Here is a 26,211-nt window from a genome sequence, read left to right on the forward strand (position 1 = left end):
TCTAGGCCTATTTGATGTCCTGGTCCTTGTCCTCACTTGTCTTGTCCTCAGCAGCCATAATTACGATTTCAGAAACTGATAATTGTTGGGATTAGAATTCATTTAATCTTACATGTGGTATATGCAGTACATGAATGTGACATCGCAGTGATATGTTCTATGTATGGATAATATTTCAACAATTAATATGAAACATAAATCAAGTTGCTTAATTGGCTTGGCTAAGGTCATTTTAACACCATGCAACACGTCATGTTTTCCACTCCAGAATTACTAAATACTATGTTAGGCTACAATTCAGTGGCTAGTTTCTCCACTAAACATGACCCCTGTATGAACTCTCCTCTGATGCTTGTTAAGGTATTTCGATGATGCAAAGCTCTTGTCACAGTATGCACAACTGAATGGTTTTTCTCCTGTGTGCAGCCTCATGTGAGTCTTCAGAGAGGAGGCCTTTGAGAAGCACTTTTCACAGCAAGGGCAACTGTATGGCTTCTCTCCTGTGTGACCCCTCAGATGGACATTTAGATATCCTTTCTGTGTGAAACGGGCTGGGCATACAGAGCAGCAGTATGGCCTTTCTCCCGTGTGGACACGTTGATGGATCACCAGGTCTGCTGGACAACGAGTTAAAAGACCACAAACTGAACAGGTTAGACGTTTTTTCCTTTCACGCTTCTTGTCAGACCTCTTTTGTCCAGGTCTTTGGATGGACGTTGTGATGGGCGACCATGTGGAATCTGCAGTGTTACGATCCTCAGCCGTCATGAACTGCAAGAAAATAGAGGAATAGAACATGTTCTCAGTACAGTTCCATATAAGTACAGTCATGCATTCCAAATCAGTACAATTGTGCATTCCATCCATCCATGATGCATCAACCATCAAGGTCATGCTTCAAGCATCAATCGCTTTATGGGTTTGACAGATAATTATACTTTTGCTATGAAAAAATGGAAATAAGCAATTGACAATTAATTAACATTTTTTAACTTATTTATTCAGCAGACTTTACATTCATCAAATAATGCTACATGTTCTGCAATTACAGCTTTGCTGACCTTTAGCACTCTAGGTATTGGTTTTGGAAGAAATGGGAATTATTCAACACAAACACCTTCTGTAGCCCATCCCAGAACTGTGACAGACCTGTCGAGCATGTTTCTGCTTAACAGCATTTGAAATTTGGCATTGCTTTGAAGCTTGCTTCAGATAATTGACCTGTTGCCCCCAGTTCACATATGATGGCATGTAAAACAGTGATAAGACTGGATTGTATGAATACAATAGCTTATCTTACTTGCACTGAAACACTCCAAAATCATTACATTTCCTCTGCTTGAAATAACATATCAAGTGCTCCTGCATCCTCTAATTTGCTTAACTTCTCACAAGGTTTCCTCTTCAATCTGATCAACATAGATAGCACAAGTATTATGATTGTATTAAGGTTTAAAGAAACATGTTCCGGTATTAATTTATTCCCATCACCTGTCCCTTGTATTGGGCAAGAGTCTTGTTTGATCCCAGAATATAATGTCATCAATATTAAAAATAGTTGTATTGTTTTTCTGTGTTGACTTTTTGTTATAACTCATATCATGGTCATTAAGAAACAGATGAGAGAAACACATTTGAATAGTAAAACATAATTTTAAGAACATCACATTGTGGAGCTTTTTGATTAAATAGCATTCTGCACATCTGATCGTCACCTAAAGCTGAGTTGTTAGGTCACCTCAGCACCGCCAACAGATCATGCATGGTACAACAGGAAGCAGTTTTTTGTCTTTGAAACACACAAATACATGTTGCATTTAATACATTTGATAAACGTTTTCCCTTTGCATCCTTTTCTTCTGCATCGTGATGCATTCAATCCATCCACCATCTTTGGCAAGTGTAGTGCCCCAATTTTTTTCACATCTTCTATGGGCTGTCGTTCAACAGGCCTTCTCTTCTTGGTTGGAATATACTCCTCACCATAAATCCTCATCTCATCATCCAACTGATCAACCTGTAAAACAGTTGTTTGTCAAACTACGAGTCTAATGCACTTATCCTCCTGACCATTTCAATCTGGGTCTTTTGAGTTCTTTTCTGGTTCTGGTCTGATTAGATTTGAAATCTCCTCTAGGAATGAAGTAACCAAGACCTTTATGGTCTTCAGCTTCATTAGCCTGGCCATGCTCCCCTAGAATCTCCTTTCAGTGAAATACTAGTCTGCCAAACAATACACTAACGTTTCCCTTCGACACAAAGGGGGACGAGAGGGGATGACGCTATAGTTTCGAAATCGAAAGTGGCTGTGATAAATGGAAGTAGTAACTACTACTACTACTCCAAACATAAAAAAAATAAAATATATATGTAATATGTAAATTCATGTAAAGGTTAGGCAAAGTAGGAAGTAACGTTAGGAATCCCTGATCAATGTGATTGGCAGATAATGCAAAGTCTACGCCAGTTACGAGAGGAAACATTTCCTAATCATCAGAGGCCAGACTCTCTTCATAAAGAGAAAGTAAGTTTCATAACAAAATGGGGGAAATGTGTGGTAAATATGGCATAATGGCACACTTGACATACTCTACATTAATCCAAGTAAGCCCTATATAGCTATTTATTATGGAGTGCAAAATGGATGTAATGGACGTGGACCTTAGGATTTACATATATATCTTTAAAACACAATTGTTATCTGTTTTGCACATGTAAAATATTTTAAAAGAGGATTCAAAACTGGATTTTCACTCCTTACAATACACTCCTTCTGCAAGAGAATTTTATTTTCAGTTGAACATACACTGTAGCTGTCATAATATATACAAGCACATCACATGAGCATAAAACAACTAATTCAGCAAAGAATATGAAATAGAATTAAGGGACATTGGCAACAAACAAATAAAGATTCACTCCCAATTACAATCAGCACATCTGTTGCTATTTAATGGCTCTCTCACTGCTGTCAAGCTGCCAACAGGAGCATATATTGGAAAATATCCTAACGTCTACAAAATGTAACATATACTACAATTCAGTAGTTAGCTTCAGTAGACGCGGTTCCTGTATGAACTCTCCTCTGATGTCTTTGGAGGTATCTCTTTGACGCAAAGCTTTTGACACAGTATGAGCAACCAAATGGCTTTTCTCCTGTGTGAAGTCTTATGTGAGTTTTCAGGGTACTGGACAAGGAGAAACATTTCCCACAGTGAGGGCAAGCGTATGGCTTTTCTCCGGTGTGACACCTCAGATGGACCTTCAGACATCCTGACTGTGCAAAGCGAGCTGGACATACTGTGCAGCGGTATGGCTTCTCGCCTGTGTGTACCCGTTGGTGGATCTTCATCTCTACTGGATAACGAATTCCTATACCACAAATTGGGCAAGTCAAATTTTTCTTTCTTTCTCTCCTTTTTCCAGGCTTCTGTCGTGTGCATATTTGCACAAGTGTTGAGACAGGCATTTCAGAATTGTCGGAAGAATGGGGGTCCTCAGGGTCCTTCTTCAACTGTAAAAGAAGATTGATATATTTAGTACCTTGATTATCTTACCAGAATTCAGTGACTTTAAATGTGGCAATGTCAAACGACGTAATTTTTCCATGGCTGAGCTTCTGTGGCAGACTTTACTTGACCCTTTCTTGACATGTCTTCAGCAATGTTCTTTGTGGTGTGAGTTTGGAGCATGACTGACATTACAAAATATTCTTATACAAAAAGTTCAGTCAAATTTGTTTTTCCAAATTACTGTAAGTAGAATGTGTACTAATGTAGCACATTTAACAGTGTCTATTTTTCAGTAATTACATTAATACAGTGTGACCAACATTGCAACTTTTCCACTTACAATAATCTGTTTAAAACCAAACCCTTGCTTATCTCTTTTGTTGGTTTGAATTAAGTATTTATATACACATATACATATTGAGCCACAAATATTGCTTAAATTGTTAAAATAAAAACACAGTGTGCATCTGATTAACATGAATTGAATTTGATCAGTTAGCAGAAAGCATCTGAGAACAGTATAATCTTCGGTCTAGATTTGAAAATAGCAAGTGTTGGGGAATTTTTGATGTCATCCGGAAGTGGTTCCAAAGCTGAATCGCATAGCAGCTAGAGATTGCTTCACCCTGTTTAGTTCTGACAGCGGTTTTTACCAACAAATATTTCTCCTGTGACCTGAGAGGTCTGGAGGGTGTGTACTGCTGAAATATGTCTTGATAGGTAATTAGGTTCTGCTCCATTTAGTGATTTATAAATAAGCAGGAGTGATTTAAAATCAATTCTGTGACTGAAGTATTGGAGTAATGTGGTCAGTACTTTTACCATGTGTAGTGTGGTCACTACTAGTTTTCTTGAACAGCCTAGTAATCAACAGTAATCAACCCTACTGGAGATAAATCAATGAATGAGTTTTTCTAAATCATGTTTTAAGATAAGACCTCTAAGTTTGTTTTCATGTGGCTGTTGAAATTTAAATCACTGTACATTAAGACACCAAGATTTTTAGCAGCATACTTTGCTTGAAGCCCTTTGTCAAGATGAGTAGTATGTCATGCCAAGTATACCAAGTATAATTACTTCAGTTTTGTCTTTGTTCAGATGAAGAATTTTGAGACATCCAGTTGTTAATTTGTTCAATGTATTGGCAAAGAGACATCGTCATTAAATGACAGAGCTAAGTAGAATTTAATGTCATCAACATAGCTATGATAGGAAATAAAATTGTTTTTGATGAATTTTCAAGTAAGAGCATATAAAGGTTGAATAATAGTGGCCCCCAAGATCGACTCCTGGGGAACACCACAGGTCAAGAACGTTAGTGTTGAGGTACAGTTGCCAATGGCAACAAAGAAACATCTTTCTTGTAGGCATGATTTGAGTTAATTGATAACTATACCTGTAAATCCAATCAAGTGTTCTAGTCTGTGTAGTGATATGTTGTGATCAACATTGTCAAAGGCTGAACTAAGGTCCAATAACACTAGAATTAATGTTTTGCCTGCATCTGTATTCCTCTTGACGAATTATGACAGCAGTGTTTGTGACAAGGTTTTGTGTTCAAATAAAATCATTAATTAAAAATGTCTTATGATCTGATATTCTGCTGGGAAATTCTAAGGTTGTTTTGGTACAGACAGGGTGATTTGCCTGGTTTGCCCTGCAAGCTAGATGCACACGATTCCTTCTATATCTAGTCAACACAGGAATAGAGAACGCCATAGACCTACAGGGTCCCGTCTTGTTCCCAAACGAATTGGCTCTTGATTAAATCCCTGAAATTTCATTTTAATGTGTGCCTTTATTTTACTGATAACGTTTTTATGATACAAGCACACATCTGCCCCAATTTATGAAACAAACATACAGTACAACATACAACAGTAAACTGGGCATGCAGATATTTCCACGCAATTTAAGCTTGGTATGTATCAATATCAGAGTGTAGGATATGATCAAATATTGCCATATTCTGAATGACATCTATTTGTTCATCACATAAAAATATGTAGCCTATAGCAAAATATGATATGTTGTAAAGGCCTACATCAACTATATGTCATATATCCCCAACTTACTTATTTTCCAATTCCCAATTTCCAATTCCAACTTGTTAAATCACAAAAAGTATTGGACCAACACCTTTATTGTATAGCATAGCCTAGCCTACTTTTTGTAAAATAGCAGAACTGTTGTGGACAAAATGAACATTCAATTGCCAAGGACATTATGTGGACAGAACTACTTTTCATTGTACAAAATGACAGAATATCAACAAAATAAAAAAGTGCAACAGTCAATTCAGGGCACAACATTAACTTTTGTTTATTGTGCATGAAAGAATGTGCTCTCTACACAATGTTCTGTGGATACAATGCTGATGCATTTGTGATTAATTAAGCCTGCTGCTGTTTTACATCACCCTAAAGCTTGGCAGATATCCCTTTTATAAAATGGAACAGCCTTAGTAATGATCTCCTTATACAGAGGTGTATCCCATTAGCTGACGTTGACTGCCAGTTCTGCATCTGCATCTAGGGCCTAGATTATAGGCAGATGTTATCACATGTTCGCAGTAGTTCCAACAGACAGTTTTTTTTTTTACAAAATGGCTTTCACGATAGCAATCCTGGCTGCAGCACTTGCCTAGTACAATAAGGGCTGATTCATAGTCTACACAAGTCAGTGACGTGAATGCAAGGAGTGTTTAACGTAACAAAATGTGTAAAATGTAAGTGCAAGTGCCATGCGTTTCCAATAGGGGCTACTGTCCACGTCGCTTGCACAGACCACGAGAGGGGTCTTCAATGTGTGCATGAGCCTTGCGTTCCCAACTGTGTCCATATAACTTGCGTAGACTATGGATCAGCTCTAAAGGCCTTTGCATAAGGCCTGCACATGTGTTGGCACTGGCTCCCTTACCTTGTTGTCTCATCTTTCTTCAAGGCACGCCACTTTGAAACTTCCTTGTCTCTTCACGACACAGTCTCGGAATGAGCTCTGTATCATAACTCGGGAGGCGTAATTCATTCTCTTTCTTCTTTGTCCTTCTCCTCTTCTGGTACAGGGCATTCTTCTTTTTATATTCAGCATACTTCTGCTCGTTCTCCCTTAGTCTGGCACGGCGTTTAGCCTGACGCTCCGCAGCAGTCATGGCCATTTTCACCTAGTGAAATCGTACATGCATACAATTTCAATGATTTCACATTAAAGTTAGCAAAAAAGGAAAATCCATAAATGTCCAAATTAAATTAGCCAGGTATTATGATAATGAGGCACTCATGGGAACTGCAGAATTTTGTAGTCTCATCTTTTAGGTCTTAAATCCCTTAATATGGTTATCAGAAGAATTCAACTTTAGATCTACTTGCTTTGATCCTTTATCATGGTTCTGTGTTTCATGTCTGCTGAAATTGAGGACTGGACCAAAGTGCACGACAAGGTGGCCGATATTCACAAAAGGAAGATTTTAATAACAAAAACAACCAAACAGGTACCAACCAGGGGGAAAAATAGGATTTTGAGAAGCAAAAATGCAAAACTGTGAGATTAGGGCTATAATGGAGAGGGAAAGAAAATTCTTACCTGAAGAGTTAAGATGTAACTGATGTTACAGACAGTTCCTCCAGAATCTTGTGCAGGTTTGTTGTAATTGTCGAAGCCAAAATGACTGAAATTGATGAGGGAACTGAAAAATTCTGGTTCTTGAATTTACGTAAATTTGTGTAAAACGGCAAGTTTGGTAAATTTGTGATATCAGAAGTTTGCAAAATCCTGGAGGGACTGCAAAGCCAAGGAGTTTTAATTAAATTCGGATTCCTCCTAATAACGAAAAATTGAATTGCGCAACTGATGTTACAAAATTTGACCAACGTTTCCTATTTCAATACGAGCCCTGTGAGCACAAATGACTGACCTGGGGCTTTGTTTGACCCAGATTATTTATTTATAACCTATGAGAGAATTGTGAAAGGTAAGCAAATAAAACGCAAATACTGTCACCTTACGTTTGGCAAAGTTCTCATCCTTTTCGCCTAAAAAATAATCCCTTCTCAAAGTTTAGATCTCCTGTCTCCTCATCCACTTCTTCAGCTTTAACTCCATCAGAATGAGTAGGCCTAGGCTACTGATGCTGCATTCCACACAACTCGTAAGTTCCAGAGCCAATCAGAATGTACCCTGAACTGAACAGGCCTCTGACTTCCAATTTGTATGAAATGCAGCAGTGGCTCATATGGATTCTCAGACCTAAAAGGTGAGTAGTTTGCATCCCTGGCTTAAAGTTCTCAAGCAATGTGCCTGATTTCAGGTGGCCAGGTCGTTTAAGATATAAAAAGAGATTCTATACAAGGGCTTTGAAGACTGAAATTCAGCAACAGATATGTTCCTTGCTTTAAGCCCTGTTGTAATGGAATGCCTTCTGGCCTGTTTGAGAATCTGTAAATTACGTGACCACAAAAGGAGAATTGAATATTCCTTTCTTCACTGTTACTGTCCTTAATCCCATGTTATACACAATCACAAATGATTGTTAAAATGATGTTGTTGGTTTAGAATATTCACTTGTAAGAATGTCAATGTCAACATTCAAGGGTCCATATCATGTATTCTACTGTAGTAAAGTACAATATACAGTATGTACTCTACTCACATTTCGAGAAAGGAACTGCCTCTCATTCTGGTGCAGATCTGGTGAAGGGAAGACAACATCAGTCGTGAAGTTTGTTGCCTGTTCCACTGAGTAGACTCCCAAGCTATTAACATCTCTCGCTCCTCGATGCTTCATTGTGATGTGTGATACTGTGCTGGACAATTCTGAGGACTAGAGCAGAATATTAATTAGATGTTTACTTGGATGAAGTTGTTCATCTTTCCACAACTGGATCTTCAACTGGAAACTGATCAAGAATGGTTGTCATAATATTACAATAAAAGCAGGTGTATTCACTGATGTATGGCTCCAGAAGCCCAGGCAATTTCTAGAAACATATATACATCACTCATTAGATGTGGAAAATGGCTTATGTATGTATGTAGTTTAACCATGTATGTAGTGCATGTAGGTTACACTTCATCATTAAGTGGTTGTTATGAGCTATGGTTTGTATATTTATGGTATTTTTCTTATTTTCATTATAACAGTGCATGAAAATGTACTGTTCTGTTATCCGAAGTCATCTTCTTATATTACAGTGCATGAAAATGCACTGTTCTGTTATCTTTTTTTTCTATTTTTGTAAACGTTATACTTATATTAACAAAAAACAAGTTTATTTTTCCCCATAGACTTTGCATTGCCACTATGACATCATAAAGGGCTAATTAAACCGATTTGCACCTGTATCAACTGCCAGCTGCTCAACTACGCCGCTGCCCCTCCTCTGCATGTGCATTTAACAAAATATTCACGATTGTTGAAGGATTGTTGTTGCTTGCCACATAGAAGCATTGCATAGAACACGGCGGGCTAAATTGCTATTAAATCCGCTTAGCATCGTGACCATGTCCAACCAAGTGTTTTCCAAGACTCAAAAGTGCTTGTCCCAAGGAGAAGTATGAACCGTTATTTGAACTAACTACGTTATGAATTGCATCCACACATCAGCAGCGTTTTAACTGTGTTAATGTTAATTACAAGGATTCCCTCACGAACGTCGTCTTAAAGTGACAGGCACTCAATTAGACCTATACACTACTGAACTGAACTGAATGCTACCTCTGACTAAGAATGCATTACTTCGCAATTGTATAGTCTTTTATTTTGGAATCTTATGAGCAATAAACATATATTCCAATGTTAAGGAATTAATGTTTTTGTTCATTCAGATATGTAAATCAACATGTACAAGTTGCTATTAGTCAATTAATGGGGAGATAATTGAATCGAATCGAAATCGAATCGGACTGAAAAAATGAATCGTTAGATTAATCGATGCATCGAAAAAATAATGCTAGATTAATCGTTTAAAAAAAAAAACTTTTATCCAAGCCCTAATTCACATCTGTTGCCCATCAAAACCTTTGGTTAAGGACTTTTTATGCCTTGTGGACTCTTTCAATCTTGTGCAATCTGTTATGGCCCCGACACATCAGAAAGGCCACACATTAGACCTAGTATTGTCTTATGGTTTCAATGTTTCCAACTTAGAAATTATGGATGTTGGGGTCTCTGATCATTTTTTTATTTTATTTGAATCTATTTTGTTTTGTCCCCCTGTATCTCCCCCTAAGTCCTATTCCTTTGCCCGTTCTATTAATTCCACCACAGCCACAACATTCTCTAATACTTTCATCCTCTCTCACTGACCTACTATCTCTGTTGCTATTTCCACCTGCTCTGACATTAAAGAATTAGTCACTCTCTTTAATGCATCCTGTCTTGAGACCTTAGACTGTGTTGCCCCACTAAAACAAAAGCGTGTCAAAACTATCACCACTCCATGGTTGAATGCCACGACCCGTTGTCAGAAAATCTTGCAGGAAAGCAGAGCGCAAATGGAAAATAGAGAAGCTTTAGGTCTTCTATGACCTTTTCAGAGATTCTCTAAAGACCTACCAAAACTCTGTTAAGGCAGCAAAGGTTGAGTATTATGCTCAGCTTATCAACAATAATGCTCATAGGCCAAAAGTTTTATTTAATACCATTAATTCTATTATAAATCCTGCCTCTGCGTCATCTACTCTTGCCCCTTCAACAGAAATCTGTGAGAAGTTCCTCACCTTCTTCATCGATAAAATTGACAAAATAAAATCTCAAATCTCACCTCCGAATTCGGATCCCTCAGTGATAGAACTTTCACCTAGCTGCCTCCAACAGTTTCAGGATATATCTTCCTCCCAGCTTTCTGAGGTGGTCTCCCATATGAAATCTACATCCTGCCACTTAGATGTTTTACCTGCACACCTTTTTAAAAAAGTTTTTACCATCATCTGCCCTCTTGTATTGGCCATAATTAATCACTCACTAACCAATGGAGTGGTCCCCTCAGGTTTTAAACGTGCAATTGTGCAACCTTTACTTAAGAAACCTAACCTTGAGCCCAGTGACCTGAAGAATTATAGGCGTATTTCTAAATCACCTTTTCTGTCAAAGATACTAGAAAAGGTTGTCCTCTCTCAGGTTTCTTCTTATCTGAGTGAGTTCAATATATGTGATAAATTCCAATCAGGTTTTAGATCTCTGCACAGCACTGAATCGGCCTTGCTTAAAGTCCAAAACGACATTCTTTTAGCAGTTGATTCTGGATCTTGCACCCTCTTGGTGCTTCTTGATCTGAGTGCAGCATTTGACACCATTGACCATAACATCCTATTAAAACGCTTGGAGGATGAAGTTGGTCTCCAGGGTTCTGTTTTGCAATGGTTCTCTTCTTATCTTAGTGATGGATAATTTTCAGTTAGTTTAGGCAATTTCTCCTCTTCCTCTGCCCTTATAAAGTGTGGTGTTCCTCAGGGTTCCATTTTGGGCCCTCTTTTATTCTCTCTTTATATGCTACCCCTTGGCTCAATTTTTAAAAAGTATACCATTCAGTATCACTGCTATGCAGATGACACTCAGTTTTACCTGCCTGTTAACACTAATGGCATTTGTTCTTTGGAGAATATTTTTAACTGTCTCAGTGACGTCAAATGCTGGATGGCAAGAAATTTTCTTCAACTGAACGAAAGTAAAACTGATATAATTGTGGCCCTCCAAGTGATGTTTCTATCTTGAAAAATGCACTAGGACCTCTGCAAACTGCCACAGTGAAGTAAAGAATATTGGGGTTTTCTTTGACTCCTCTTTCAATTTTAATAAGCAAGTAAATAGTGTGGTCAAAGGCAGCTTTTTCCAGTTAAGAACCATTGCAAAACTGAAGCCCTTTTTGTCCTTCTCCGATCTTGAAACTCTTGCTCCGATCTTGAAATACATGCTTTCATAACATCTAGACTAGATTATTGTAATTCATTATATGCAGCCCTGACCCACTCCACTCTCAACAGACTTCGGCTAGTTCAAAATGCAGCAGCTAGATTATTAAGTGGCTCTAAGAAAAGTGAGCATATAACTCCTGTGTTGGCTAACTCCTGTGTTGCTGCACTATGCAAAAAGTTGTTTCCACTCGTAGCCGAACACAGTGAGATGCAAGCCTTACAATCCACCCAGAAATGTAATTAGGCTACTCTCACGTCCTTAAAGTGCCAGACAGTCAATTAGACACACCACCAATGTAATGGCATTAAAGACAAGTGTAGCCTAATAGTTTAAAAGTCAATATGAAATTACTAGATAATTAGTTGGTATTAGTAGTAGTAATTATGCAGGTCACAGAATATTCATTGTTAAAAAAAGATGAACTTAATATGAATTACAAAATATATGAATGTATTGAAACATATGACATGATGCTTTGTGAATTACCCCAGTCAAAGCATTTACATAAATAAAGTAGGCCTATTTGGATTTTCTGTAATCTTTACTATTTACCTTTACTTATCCTTTTTAATTAGCATATCAAGATGATCAGTGTGATTTTGGTCTTAGTAAACTTAGTTGCCCTTGATTTAAAAAAAAAAAAATCACAACTATTTTTGCAATTTTCTCTTCCTCCTGCAATTTCTTCGCAACAAACGGCTAAAACACCGCAACTTCCATCGCAATTTTTTAGAAAAGTTGTTGCGAAATCAGGCATCTTAGGTCGCAACAATCTCAAAAAATCCTTGCGAAATCCTGGACGGACTGCCTCTGAATGGTAAAGTTACACACTCACTCCGGTTCGCAGTAAAAAAATATCTATTTTCTGGTTCAAGCTCCAAACCAAAGTGCCATGTTCCGAACCGTGTTTTGTTTCGAAATGCTCCGACTGGTTCAAATGTTGGTTCGCGAACGAGAACGGAGCCGGTTTTCTGTCAGTGGAAAAGACCTATCGGTGCCTCTCCATTCTACAAGGATTTAAGGCACATTCCATCCAATTTTCTATCCATCCTTCTTCAAAACATACACTCATTCACCCATTAAACTATCTATTAACATCCATTACACTATCTACATTCAACTTTTAAACTATCTACTTTGTCTCAGGCTTTAAGCATACAATCTGGCTCCCTTAAGACTGCAGGTTATGTTTCCTGTACCTGTTTCCTCTGCCCACAACTACAACTACTATTAAATAATTTGGTAACACTTTATATTAAGACACACATATTCATCATTAATTAGCTGCTTACTAAAATGTATATTAGTAGCATACTAGCCATTTGTTAGTCATTATAAGTCACTAATTAATACCTTATTCTGCAATACCTTATTCTACCTTTACTAGACCCTTAATTAAGAATTTCCTCTATGTAAGCTCCTAATTACCCTTTATTCATAGTTATTAAGTAAGTTGTTGCATAGTAATTATGACCTAAATATGCATGACTCAGTATGGGGCTTATAAAGTGGTAGTACCACAAGAACAGTTATTTACCCCTAATAATACTTATCAAAGATGGTCTATTCATATGGAACTAGACACAAAACCACAAGTGCTAATAGTGGACAAATAACTCATAATTAAGTCTTTGTAGTACAGAAAATGTTTCCTATTCTAAAGTTGGGTCTTTGTTCACATTTAATTCACAATTAATGTGGCACTTCTTAACCCCCATGTTAAAGTGTATTACAGCACACACAAGAAGCAGACAGCCAAGTTAGCACAAACACAAAAAGGGAGTGATCCGGCTCTCCATAAACGGGCTCTGCTCCTGCCAACTGTTTCAAAATAAAAGTCCTCACTACAATAATTTACTATTAAATTATTTAATTATTTAAACTTAGCCATTCCAACTGTCTGTTGTCATCACCAATGACTCCAGCCAACTATACTGCTCAAAAAGATTAAGGGAACACTTCAATCATACACTGAATCGGTACTCTGACACTGTTTGGTTCTGAGCACAAGTAAAACTTTTGAGGCGAGTGTTTTATTTTGCAAGAACTGTCAGACATTCTGTGAATGTAGCTTGAGAATGGAGAAAAGGGTGGAAGGTTTCAAAAAATGTGTTTTAACAATTGTGGAAAACTGTAAGTGTTCCCTTAATTTTTTGAGCAGTATATATAAAACCACAACCTACCTAGCAACCAACATAGCAACCATTGAAATAAAGCATCTACCGGTATGTCAGTTTCCATAGCAACCAACATGATTACCCTAGCAACCATCATAGAAACAGCTTTATTTAGCATTGCAACAACCATGTCTACCTAAGCAAAACCATTGTAACTATTATCTGTTTTAACAATGTATATTTTACATCATATGTTTTGCATTTTCATGCACTGGTAATTCATTTTCTAGTTAATTGTTGATATAGCATCGACATTATTGTTATTATTGCTATTTTCCTTAATGTAGTCTAACGTTTTAAAACTGTTTACTGTTTTTTTAACTATTGTATTGTTTTATTTTGTAAGTCGCTTTGGACAACCATGCATGTATGTAGTTAAACCATATAAAAGAATATATCATTTGAATTGCTAATTTTTTTATTACCTTTTAATTAGAAAATACATTAACACAGACATTTACTCATTAAGACCATACATGGTAATAGGTAACAGTGGTAAAAAAAATGTTTTCCCATTTTCTCTCCTCTCAACTCAATGTTTGATCAGTGTCACTCTCCATATGTCAGGTGGATCTGAAACTTTTTTAAAACAAAAAAAATCATTTTTGTAATGTCTCTAAATATATTGTGTAACATGTTCACATCCTGTTGAGGCTTGCTTTGAGACTGGGGATGCAGTCCACTTGTCATTCAGGAGTTCCATAAGGCAGGGATACAGTATTTATGTAAAGAGGCACTCGAGGATCCTGTTTTTTCCTTCGACATCTGGCTTTTGATGCCCTCCATTGTTCACGCAGTTGTTGACGTTTTTCTTCAGACATGTACTGTATGCTTCGTGGTTTAATTTCTCCCTTTGCCTTCTTTTCAAGATATCTTTACAGGAAACCCATAAAAATAGCACAGTCAATACACCATATTCATTGCAAATAATAACAATAAAAAGTCACTGAGTCAATAACACCTACATTCAGCACCACAAATGACTTACTTTATTCTTCTCTCTCTTCGTAATTCCTCCCTCCTGTTTTGGTCTGCATTGAGCTTCTCTCTGTACCTTCTCGTCCTCTCTTTCCCAGATGTTCCTGGAAAAGACTAATAAGAAAATAAAAATCACATTAAACATTGCCGTCAACAGCACACAGTGTGTTTACATAATGAGTGTAAACCTGGCAACACTTCATGACAAGACTGTCTGGTCACAGTAGAATAGTTCAGACAGTAAATATTAAGTCTTTATTTGTCTGACAAGACTCCTGGAGATGTAAGTTTCAGTAGTCATAAAAATAACTAAGAAGAAGAATAAGAAGAATTGATTGTCAATGTTATGTGAAATTAAGGTGAGACACTAGCACTCCTGGGGGAAGAACGTTTTTACCTATTAGGCCTTTGCCAAAACTTTACTGCATGTGAACTACATATATTCATGTGTGTGAAAAACATCACAGCAAACATTAACAATTCTATAACTGTCCTAAAACCCACCTGCCAGCTCCATGTGCTTTCCAGCGTCTGTTGACCTTCTTGGTTTTGGTCAGAAGGAAATATTCCAAGCCGTGTCTGAAAAATTGCCCGTTAAAGAAGAGATATTCTGCATCACACAGGACGAATCTTGTTTGGCTTATAAGGAAAACAAACTGTATTGTGTAACTGTGTAGTATTGATACAAGTCTGTTGTTAAAGTGCTATTAAGAGTGACCAGTAACTACCCTGCCTTATGTGGAAGTGCTGCTCAAATATGTGAACAAATTTGCATGAAAGTCTAAACTTGACAAAGGCCCTTGTCTGCTTCCTGACAATAACTGCTTGGTATCTCCCCCAGGCTGGCTTTCAACCGGCCAAGAAATTGGTTTAAAGTTAAAGCCATACTATACACCTTCAAATTCATATTAAATTAATAGTCATATAAAGAACAGATCAACAGGTAATTCCCACTAGTCACCCATGCTATGAACTAAATTGTGCAGTCTGGGTTCGAAACCCACAAAATGTAAAAAAAAAAAAAATTCCCAACATCGCCGCTTGACTACTTTATATTTCCAGAAGACACCAGTTAGCAAGCTTCTAACCATGCCAACTGGTCAGTTGATATTTTGATGTTTATCTAGTTGGAGGGCAATCATTTTAGGTGGTTAGCAATAACGCAGTCTGACACTGTTAGCCACAGCTTCACATAATTCACTGGATGTGGGTTAGACCAGTTAGCCTACAACTAGCAAATAAACTTATTTTCCAAAAAGTTGTCATATTCCTAAAACATCATGTTCCACTAAAATCCTAATTTTATAATGAGTTTTCTCGCTCCATCACATACATAATACTGCTGTAGGAAACCTCATCCACTTACGCTATACAGATGCATACCTCTTTTTTGACGGACAAAAGTTTCGGACGTGGTGTGCAAATGTGATTGGCCCAATGTGAGGTTGACACAATGTGAGATCATATCCATTTCAAATGATTAATGTTCGGGAGGAAAAAAATAGGTCTTAATTTAAGCAGGTTCCAGCAACACCTGACTTAATATTTTTTAATTTCCAACAATTTGAGCAAACTTTCATGCATTGTAAGCTAAAGGTTAGCATAAGTTTTCTTTCCCTAGCAACCAATGCCATACAGTACAGGGGTCGGCAACCTGCAAGCTGCCTTTAGCCACTCTCTGTTGGCTCCCTGGCTTTGTTTAAAAATATAAATTAATTAAATATTTTTTACAATTTCTTTAAAAAAATATTTGTCACCAGTGTTAAGCTAATACATCCTTACGTTATAAACTTGTGGAAATATGTAGCTGTAGGCCTAGCCTACGCATGTAAAATGTGTAAATGTGTTTATTTTAATGCGTCATAGGCTGACACATCCTCGCGTCCCTTTAACTCGTGGCTGAAGTGGAAAAACAAGCAATGGTGTCAAACTCCCTAAAAGTCGTGAAGGCTAAAACAGATCAATTTAATAGCCTAATCAATTAACGAATGTTTGCCACTGCGACTGAATCGTCAGCGGGATGTCTGATCTGCAGCAAGAGGACACGCAAAATGTAATGTTGAAGACATCTCAAAAGTAGATCATTCTGAGAGCGCAGATATCTATACAGACCAAATAGCCTACCATGCCATGCAACATTGTAGTAGTTAAAGTTGCCCGGGCCAGGCAGCCCGGCGATTCAGAAATTTTCCCTCGCTACATTCCGCCAGCTTTCATGAAAATCGGGCTTGTAGTTTTGTGTGATCCTCAGGGAAATAACGAAATCGCTATGGAACATTGCATTTGGACACTGAGTGAAATGTCAAGGAATGCTTAGCCTACATAGCCAGCAGCAATATCCGTATAATAATTGTAATGTTATGATCATTATTACGATTGCTACTATTATAATGTGGAGCAACAGTTTGACCATGTAAAAGGGAAACGGGAATAAGAACCGCTTGGAATCAACTTAAAAGACATAACATTCAACTGTTATGGCCGGTTATTCAATTAAAAAAATAAAACGTATTTGCTAACCCTTGATTCAGGTAATGTTGATAAGCTAATTCAAACCAATAGGCTAAAGACTGCTTGTATTTAAAGGGCTTAAATATTGTTCTATAAAAGTTTTTTTGGTCAAAAAATGTCCCTTTTGAAAGTAAAGGTTGCCGGAAAGGTTACTCAGAAAGCATGAGTGAAATTTAATTAAATGTAATTAATAAAAATGCAAGATAACAATAAAGTATAAATGGTTATATAGTCTGAAAGCAGAGGTGACATAAACTGGGTCATCCGCACAGTCTGTGTCAATCAAACCTTGCAGAAAAGATGGACATTTTCATTAGTACGTTTGTTCCCTGGAAATAAAACTATGGGAGAACCACTGATAATAGTTTTGTTTATTTCATGCTTCAGTGAATCATATCTTATTAGATTACCAGAGATAGTATGTTACAGCAAAGATCGATTGCTAATTAGATAGACTAAGCATTTCTGAAGAAGTGGAAAAAATATAGACCTACAGAAAATAACAATCTTTGTTGTATATTCACACAACTTTACTTTGGAGACACAATAAACAAGTCTATTAGCCTGGCCACACCCACCTAGATCTCCTTTCAGGGAGATACAGTACTAGTCTGGAACACCATAATTCACTAACGTTTCCATCAGACCCCAGAAAAGTAGGACCAATCAGTGACGAGAGGGGATGATGCTATAGTTTCAAAATCGAAAGTGGCTGTGGTAAACAGTAGTAGCAATTCCTGCGAACATCATAAATTACAGTGTAAATTAATATATGGCAAAGGTAGGCCTGCATACATTGTTCCCTGACTGTTAATGCTTTTTATTGTCAGTTTGTAAAGTTAGGCGAAGTATAGTAAGAAGCCAAAATCCCCAAATTTGATTGGTTAGGCTGGACCAATGATTTCAGAGTTGACGCAAAATCTACGCCCATCACCATGCTAGTGTTGAAAACGTTTCCCAATCATGAGTCCCAAGACTATTTTACAAAGTGAATGAGTCTGGTTTTAACCAGGCTACAAGTCTACTTTTTGCAAAGACATTTCTGCTAAAGTATATCTGAAACCTAATAAATTATTAAATGGTGCAGTATTAAAGCTCTCCAGAGCAGATCAGAGCTACCATAACAAAGTACAGACTAATGGCTTGCCATCCCAATACAACTTAAATAACCAGAGGCATTATAATTCACTTTAGAGATGACACCAGGATCACGAATGAGTGAATTTATTGTCAGTTTCACAAGTCACCAACTGGAATGAGACAACCAAATTGTCAAAATCACACTGTGTCAGGGTCACCACCACCAATTTGTATTGGTTATCATTTATACTATTAAAAAAACAAAAAAACAAATCATGATCCCATTCATGGTTCACAAGGCTTGCACCCTGCACATTTGTTTTTGTATGCTCCTAGCGTTATTTTGTTTTCATTTATTCAGAATTGTCCGACAAATATACACATTATGCAGAATAAAAGAAAAAAATACAGACAACTTTGAGAAAAAATTCAAGTGGGTCACCCACAGCACACCCACAAGTCATGAAGAAAAGTAATACACCACTGATATGCTCAAGGACTTCAATATTTAGACAGGGAGGTACAAACTCCACCCACTCAAGGCCAAACAAAAGTAACAATCTAAAAAGGGCTGACATTGAATTAAGCTCTTCAAAATTGCCCATTACTGCTGCTATGAAGAAAATGTCAAGTACCAGTGTCGACTCTGCCGACACTGGTGTAAAAGCACTTTTACGCAGACCATTTATCAAGTGACTAATTGATGGAAACAGAATGGGACCTCTGAAGGTGAAGTCGCACATAGCTCTTCTCTGCAAATCTCTTGCCACAGCGGAAACAACTGAATGGCTTCTCCCCTGAATGACACCTCAGATGTTTCTGAAGCTGGTGTCGCAGAGAGAAGCGTCTGTTACACTGAGGACAACTGAATGGCTTCTCCCCTGTGTGAACCCTTTGGTGCCGTTTTAAGTTGCCTGCGACCGAGAAACTGGCAGGGCAAAGAGAACAACGAAAGGGCTTCTCGCCCGTGTGCACTCGATGGTGGATCTCCACCTGCTTAGGACACTTGAATGTTCGACCACAAAGCAAACAGGGGAAAAGTTTCTTTGCCGCATTCTTCCTTTTGGCCTTGCGTGTGTCTTTTCTAGGGCTCACAAAGCTACCAACGCTTGCCATTTCCGCTAAAAACTCATCTTTGTTTACCTGGGGCAATACAGGTGCAACTTGCCCATGGTCACTGGTTCGTTTAACCAGCACATCAGTCTCACACTTCTCACTTCCCAAAGACGGCAAGCTGTACCCATCTGATGGTCTTAAAATAGAAACCAATTGTGGTGCAAGACTCTCTGGCTGACCTTCAGAGTTTATCTCCCATTGTACACCGGATGTCCTCATCTCCCAAGTCATTTTGTCTGCTCTAAGTTCATTAATTGCACAAGACAGCCTCTCAGTCTGCAATCTGTGAGTGCTGTCTGATCCACTGACCTCCAAAGTGTCACTTGTGCTTCCACGATCGTCAGTCCGTTCAGATGCCAAACAAGCGTTCCACTCCACACCAACTGTCCCTGACCACTGGTCCACTACAAGAGATACGAGAGAAATGATGGTGGGGAAACATGGCACCAGGACTGGAACAATTTAATTTAGAGAGCAAACAGCAGACACGATGTACACAGCTTTATCTAACATCCGTGTATATTCTATGCCATCCTGATTGAGCCCTGTACAACTTTTCTACATTTAAATATAAGTGTATACAAATAACTGAAAAGAAAAATAAGTAAGCTATTTTTAGTCTATAAGCATTCTCAATTTTAACAACACTAACCTACATGGCAGTTAGGGTAACAGTTTGAATCAAAACGTAAAAATCTAAATATACAAATCATATAATGAATGAAAACATTACATTTAATGGTACATATATGCATAATACAATAAATACTCCTGTTGTTATTTCCATTGTCATAATTTAAAAGGCATACACTATGTTGGGTAGTGAATATAAACTCTAGGCTACTTCTACATTTGAAGGCTGTAGTTTTAGAAAACAAGGGCAAAAGGGCATAAACTGGTATCTTACCAGAGGTACTTGGTCGAGAGTTGGCCTCTTCAGATTCCATTTTAACCACACGCTAAAATAGAATACAACAAATATTGATGTACAAACAAGACTATATGGTCTATTTCATTATGACATATCTAATAAAACTAAGCAGTGTGATCAACATATTTATAATAAAAGACAAAATTATTTGAGTACAGTAACGCTCCACACTGGACATTCAACAATATTCTATGTACTCACACTGAAAGAACTGTGTTCCATTGGTGGAAGCACATTGTGCTCTTCTATGCAGCTTGAAGGAAACATTGCACTGTTAATTGTGAGTTCGGACTCTTTGAAACCGGCGAGGCTAAAAGATGTGGATGCCTCTATTCGCCTCTCCTCGTGTTCCCCCATCTCAGTCAATGGTTGGTCAAGATCTGTTTTCATTGCCTGAAATAGAGTAAAAGTTGTGTTAATATCACAAAACAAAAATCACTCTACAATAGATAAATATGTATGACTTAGCAAATAATATGTAATATCAAAATTATTATATTTGACTCTTGTTCAAACACATTACAATCTAAATGTAAGCTAGATAGGTGGTATCAAGACATCACTGCTCCAGAACACAGATAAAGTGGTGCAAGGCATGTCTCATAGTTAAGGCAATTATATAAAAACACACAGGGCCATTAAGGTGAAGACAAAAACAAAATGATAAAGATAAAACACAATCTTTATTTGATAAATACTTAAAACTTTTCATATGCAACGTACAGGTGTTAAAAATATATGACAACATAGTGAACGAGTGCCTTCACATGAGTAGACATACATGAAACTTTCTGTTCAGTGTAATAATAAATAACAATAATTCAAGATGCCAATGAACAACCATTTGATCATTTACACCTCCTGCATATCCCACATGTAACATGTTTAAGTATGTCCTAAAGGAGAAGTCCCTAATTATAATCGATAGTTCATTTCATTGGGCCCTAGTTTAAATAGTGGGCAAAGGGCAAAGGGTTAAGTCAGCAAGCAAAGTTCTTGTGCATGAACTATGGTGTGGCATATGGGAGCTTTGAGCTGACTCCTCAACAATCGTGGTTAAGGGCATCCCCATGTTAAATTAGCTAACTGAGTTTGCCTACTTTTTCAATTAAATTTGGTTGAATATAAGAATTTGCACTTTGCCCATCATTCGAATTAGGGCCCACTGACTTCAGCAAGTTATGCTAGCTTTCCATCCCACCCAAAAAAAGCTCTGGAGATAAGAGGCAAAGTGTCTCAGGCCAAGCCATTCACTAATACTGGCTAATCAAAACGTTGCGTTCAGATACACGAAAGGGTATAACTGGACAACAATATCTACAACCCTTTGGCAGAATCAAGAACTTTACCATTAAATCTCAAAGGAAAGAAACACATTTTGGTAACCATATTTCAAACAATAATGTATTTATTTTTTCATTCTGCCTCCTCTGATGAATGGCTTTTATGCATGTGAATCCTCAGGTAGCTTTTTTCAGAGAACCTCCGAGTGCAGTGAGGGCACCCAAAGGGCCTCTCGCCAGAGTGCACCTTAAGGTGCATCTTCAGTTGGTGCAGATGGGAGAAGCGCTTCTCGCACAGACTGCAGCCAAATGGCTTCTCCCCGGTGTGGACCCTCTGGTGTCTTTTCAGGTTGCCAGCCTGGGCAAAGCGCATTCGGCACTGGGTACAACTGAAGGGTTTCTCGCCCGTGTGGACTCTCATGTGGATCTCCACTTTTTTGGGACAGCTGAACCTTTTACTACAAAAGCTGCAGAAGAACCTTTTGTCTTTAGATGCCATCACTGCAAGATTTCCCAGTTCAGAACCACTGTATATTTGATTTTGCCGTACTTGTGTGTGAGCATCTGACAAACCCATATTAGCAACAGAGACATTACTTCCAAGGCCAAACGAAGAGGAACTCATATCATAACTCTCATACTCAACCATTAAACTGTTTATGTGATTATCTACATTCTGCATATGCGGATACTCCTCAATCTTAACAGGAGAATCTAGTTTTTCGCCTTGGCCATCTGAGGGCCTCCCAAAAACGTCAGGAAAGCCATCTGTACACGGGATAGACTGATTGATCAGCGTGGATGACTGTGATTCAGTAACAGAGCTTCCGTGGTCACTCTCCTTTGTAGTCACCGATGCCTGCGAGTTCTCAATTACTAAACATTCGGGGCTGTGCGCATTGCCAGCATTTTTAGTTCTTGTGTGTTCAGTTCTCTGGTTAATGCTTTGAGTCTTTGCCTCAGTCTTAATCTCAGCCTTCAGGACAGCATCTGATCCACTGACCTCCACAACAGTCTGCCTGCTCCCAGGTTGCTCAGCCGACGAAGCCAGGGGGTCAGCAGTTACAGTGTGCGAGACCATTCCATCACAGACGGGGCCCACTATTCCTTAAGGGTGAGAACACAAACATAAAGACAAAAAGGGATATCTTGTTAGCTTTCCACATGGCATAGTGCTATGATAGCATTGATGAATAAAAACAGAGATGGTGGTACTCTCTGTTCTTACTTTTCCAGGACGTGCCTTCAGGTCCATGTAGGACAGCCTCTGGGATCTCCTGCTTAATTTGCACCTCTGGGTCTTCTAGCTCAATAACTGTGGGCTGATAACAGAGAAAGTTTACTATACAGCATTCCTTCATTTATTGCCCGGAGAGAGCAGATTTAAACTCGCTTGTGTGTAGAAACGGTCATTTAACTAGACCTGTATGAGGCACGAGACCTCCTCAGGGGTCCTCAGGGGTTACGATTTATAAAATGTAAACTTAAGGTGTAAACAAGGACAGGTCTACATCCCACTCATTGTACAATGCCTCAATTCCCTTGATTCACTGCTACTGCATAGTTTTGATCCCATTTTGTTTAAATTGCTTTCTCACCAGTGGGAACACACCAAGGTCTAATACTAATGCAGGTGATGCATCTCAAGACCACCTCTATCTTGAGGTTCCGGGTAATTTTTTTGCTACTGACCTGGGTGTGATTACTGTTTCAGGACATACAGAAAAAACTAACCAATCCAAACTGCACTTTGTTTTGATAAAATAGATAGCTGCAGATGTGAAAGCACCCTTAGATCTACAGATTGCAAGAAAGCAAAGAATGGTGCTTTCCACTCAACTGAAGAAATCACTCTGCAGATGGCCATCCTTGTTACTTGATTGCTGTATTAAGCAGATATGCATACATTCTGTTGGGTAGTGAATATGAATTCTAGGCTACTTAGGATAAACGTACCCATTAAGCCCACCAAAATCTGAGTTCAGTTATTTTTCATACATACTGACATAGTTTATTAACGTAATATTTTGTTAACGTGTAAGATTAATCTCATTTTAAAATACATTAATTTATTTGTGTACATATCATATAAAATTGGTACCGTGGCACCACAGCCCTAGTGTACAATGTCAGTGTATGTGTCTTAGCTGTTCAGGTCCAACACACTGTACAAACCATAAAGGCAACGGTCCAGTAGAAGGCTCTGCGTGGCACCATTTAAACCCACGTGTTCCAAATAAGCCCACAACAGAAATGACCGACAAAATATAAAAAAATATATTATTTTCAAAGCAGTAAAAACACCAAATATTTATTCAATAACAAATCTTACATTTAACAAGTATTAAAAAAATATTTGATTTTATGCTTGGCTTGCTTTTGCCAACTAATGAAATCAGTGAGGTAAAAGAACATCAAAGTCACAGGATTACAGTGAAAATGTATCAAACCTCATAATTTCAGGAATTTCCTATTGAAACACATGATATGCTTTTAAATGGAACATGCTGGGCTTAAATGGAACATGCTGGCCTGGGCTTAAATGGCTTATTGCCTACCGAGGAAATAAAGATGATATGTTCACACCAAAATGAATAAAGCTACGACTGGAGTCTAAATATGCTGTAAACTTGCTATCATAGTTATCCAGGATTACCAAAGTGTTCTCATTCAAAGTTAGCTTGTGCTAGCTGCTTTTTGGGTCACTGTACCATTTAATCCCACCTAGAAAAAAAGGCATTTTTTTTTTAATATGTAGCCCACCCAAACCACTTACTGTGTCTTAATTTGTAGATTGTAAAATTAATTAGAAAAAATTTAGTGTACATACTTTTTAATACGTAATATGTATTAACAAATAGATAATATGTATTAACCTTGTGATTAGCTCGCTATGCTAACTAACTAGCTCATCTTTCCAAATTAAATCAAATAGTAAAAACTGACAAAACATTAATCTCCCAATTTACATAATAAGAATGTACTGATCAAGTAAGTGGCTGAAAATTGTTGAAAAGAGATAATTTCTGAGAGGTTCCAAAACAGCAAAGTTTTGATGTGACTTTATGTGAGCCTCCTTGAGACTGCTCTGAATTAGGCTGGCCTAACTCAACATTGACAAATGTGATTAGTGCTCAACAAAAACTGACATGTAACTAAGAAATTGTATTGTATAAAATAATGAATAGCACAAGACAGCCACCTCTTCTTTTTTTATTGACTTCAAAGTTGCAAGTGGGCTTAAATGGTGCCTGGGCTTAATGGGTATGTTTACTCTATACATTTGAAGGCTGTAGTCTCAGCAAGAATTTGTTTAGTGTGGAGTTCATTCCAAAATGGTATGTTCCTCATCAATGCAACTTTGTGTAGACAGGCACTACAATAGACTTAGAACATGTCATACTACATTGGGTATTGTTTACCTCTACCGTTTCACTAGTCCGCTTTGATGGTTGATCATCTGTGAAACATCTTCTGTTTCTCCAAGAACTTTCCCCTTGAGTGGCAAGAAATCTGTCTCTGGTTGGGAAAAGACCACCTCCTGCAAAAGGGGTAAATTAAATGTTTGCTCTACTGTAAAGACCATTAGGCTAACTGTAACAGTTGTCCATTGACCAACAATATTCTGGAGTTACCAACTCAATGCAATGCTGCACTACAAACGAAAAGTCCAATATACAATACAGTATTATCTGCAATTCGAGAGTTTTTTTTTTTACGACCTAACGTTAACGTTACCTCTCCATCCTCGGTTTCTCTCCATGACGGAGGTTCTTCCTCCACTGCGAGCGCTTGGTGCGCGCTCTCGTATTGTTCTTTCCGCGCGTTCTCTGGCCATTTTAAGCTCCATCATTTGCAATTTTCTCTTCAATGTCCTATTTTCATTCTGACTGTGCGAAATTTCGAGACGAAGAACCGCATAATCGTCGTCGATAAGCTTGCAAATTTCTGCTACTGCCGCGTTGGCCAACACCTCCATGATGGAAGCGATCTGTGTTTTAAAAGCGATGTTGTTGTTCGCCATTGTAACGTTTCTGGGTTACAAAGCGATGCCAACGGAATCGGAGGAATGAAGGCTACACTTTCCTAAAAGAACAATAACTTCACTTAGCTAACGCTTATTCGCGATTTGAAACGAAATTTGAAGATAAATTTGACAGTAAAATGTGGTGTCAAAACAGCAAAGGCTGCTTTTTTCCCTTCCTTGTTGTCCCACTGTCTTCACGTCCTCTACTGCCTCCCCCTGGTTGGGAAGACAAACATAGTAGTATGTGAGCTGTTGTCCTGGAGCCCTAGACGGGTCATTGCAAGGTATTTTTTGGTATATCCAGAAAGCGTGTGCTCATTTTACATTTGTGCCAGAGCCCGTCTGTCTTTGTGCTCTCAATTTAGTAAATCATACGGAAGCTTATTGCTGCCAGACTAGAATAAATAAAAAGGCTCAGTATCACGTAATTACGTGAAAAGTTTCTTGTTATAACAATATATTTTATATATACGTTATTTCATGATAATGATATATATCATGTTATTTCAAGATATTATATTTTCACGTTTTTACAAGATATTTATTACATTATTACATGAAATTATCATTGTCTTTCAAGTCATGCTTCTCCAACTTGCAGTGAGTGTTCCAGTGAGTGAGTGTTGCCATGGCTCAGATGTGGATTCTCCACTTTCCAGATTTCTGCGAGTTCGTGGAGTACCC

The 26,211-nt window shown here is 38.0% G+C and overlaps 1 protein-coding gene across 11 annotated transcripts; it reads right to left on the bottom strand.

Moving 5' to 3' along the window:
- Positions 1–82: 82 nt before the first annotated feature.
- On the bottom strand, positions 83–25,759 carry LOC121712107 (zinc finger protein 263-like). 11 transcript variants are annotated; one of them, XM_042096153.1, is made up of 10 exons: positions 25,239–25,748; positions 24,923–25,041; positions 22,729–22,822; positions 22,504–22,607; positions 20,419–20,610; positions 20,194–20,245; positions 19,596–19,690; positions 8,161–8,331; positions 6,432–6,675; positions 3,378–3,514 (listed from the first exon to the last, which is right to left on the bottom strand). In XM_042096153.1, exons 1-9 carry the CDS (start codon positions 25,522–25,524, stop codon positions 6,451–6,453), a joined length of 1,338 nt encoding a protein of 445 aa, XP_041952087.1. In that variant the 5' UTR covers positions 25,525–25,748; the 3' UTR covers positions 3,378–3,514; positions 6,432–6,450. The 11 variants fall into 11 exon arrangements, with proteins under 11 accessions (XP_041952056.1, XP_041952076.1, XP_041952066.1 ...); XM_042096163.1 differs by lacking the exons at positions 3,378–3,514; positions 6,432–6,675; positions 8,161–8,331 and adding exons at positions 13,999–14,474; positions 14,590–14,693; positions 15,084–15,158; XM_042096122.1 differs by lacking the exons at positions 3,378–3,514; positions 6,432–6,675 and adding an exon at positions 83–771 and having other exon boundaries at positions 25,239–25,752.
- Between the last annotated feature and the right edge of the window lie 452 nt (positions 25,760–26,211).

This window comes from Alosa sapidissima, chromosome 1, assembly GCF_018492685.1.
Source record: "Alosa sapidissima isolate fAloSap1 chromosome 1, fAloSap1.pri, whole genome shotgun sequence".
NCBI lineage: Eukaryota > Metazoa > Chordata > Actinopteri > Clupeiformes > Clupeidae > Alosa > Alosa sapidissima.

Coding starts and splice junctions, on each gene's coding strand:
- LOC121712107 (XM_042096104.1), bottom strand. CDS start 25,524: ATGGCGAACAACAACATCGCTTTTAAAACACAGATCGCTTCCATCATG. Junction 25,042..25,238: donor GAGAAACCGAGGATGGAGAG/GTAACGTTAACG, acceptor CCCCTTTTGCAG/GAGGTGGTCTTTTCCCAACC. Junction 22,823..24,922: donor GGACTAGTGAAACGGTAGAG/GTAAACAATACC, acceptor CTCTGTTATCAG/CCCACAGTTATTGAGCTAGA.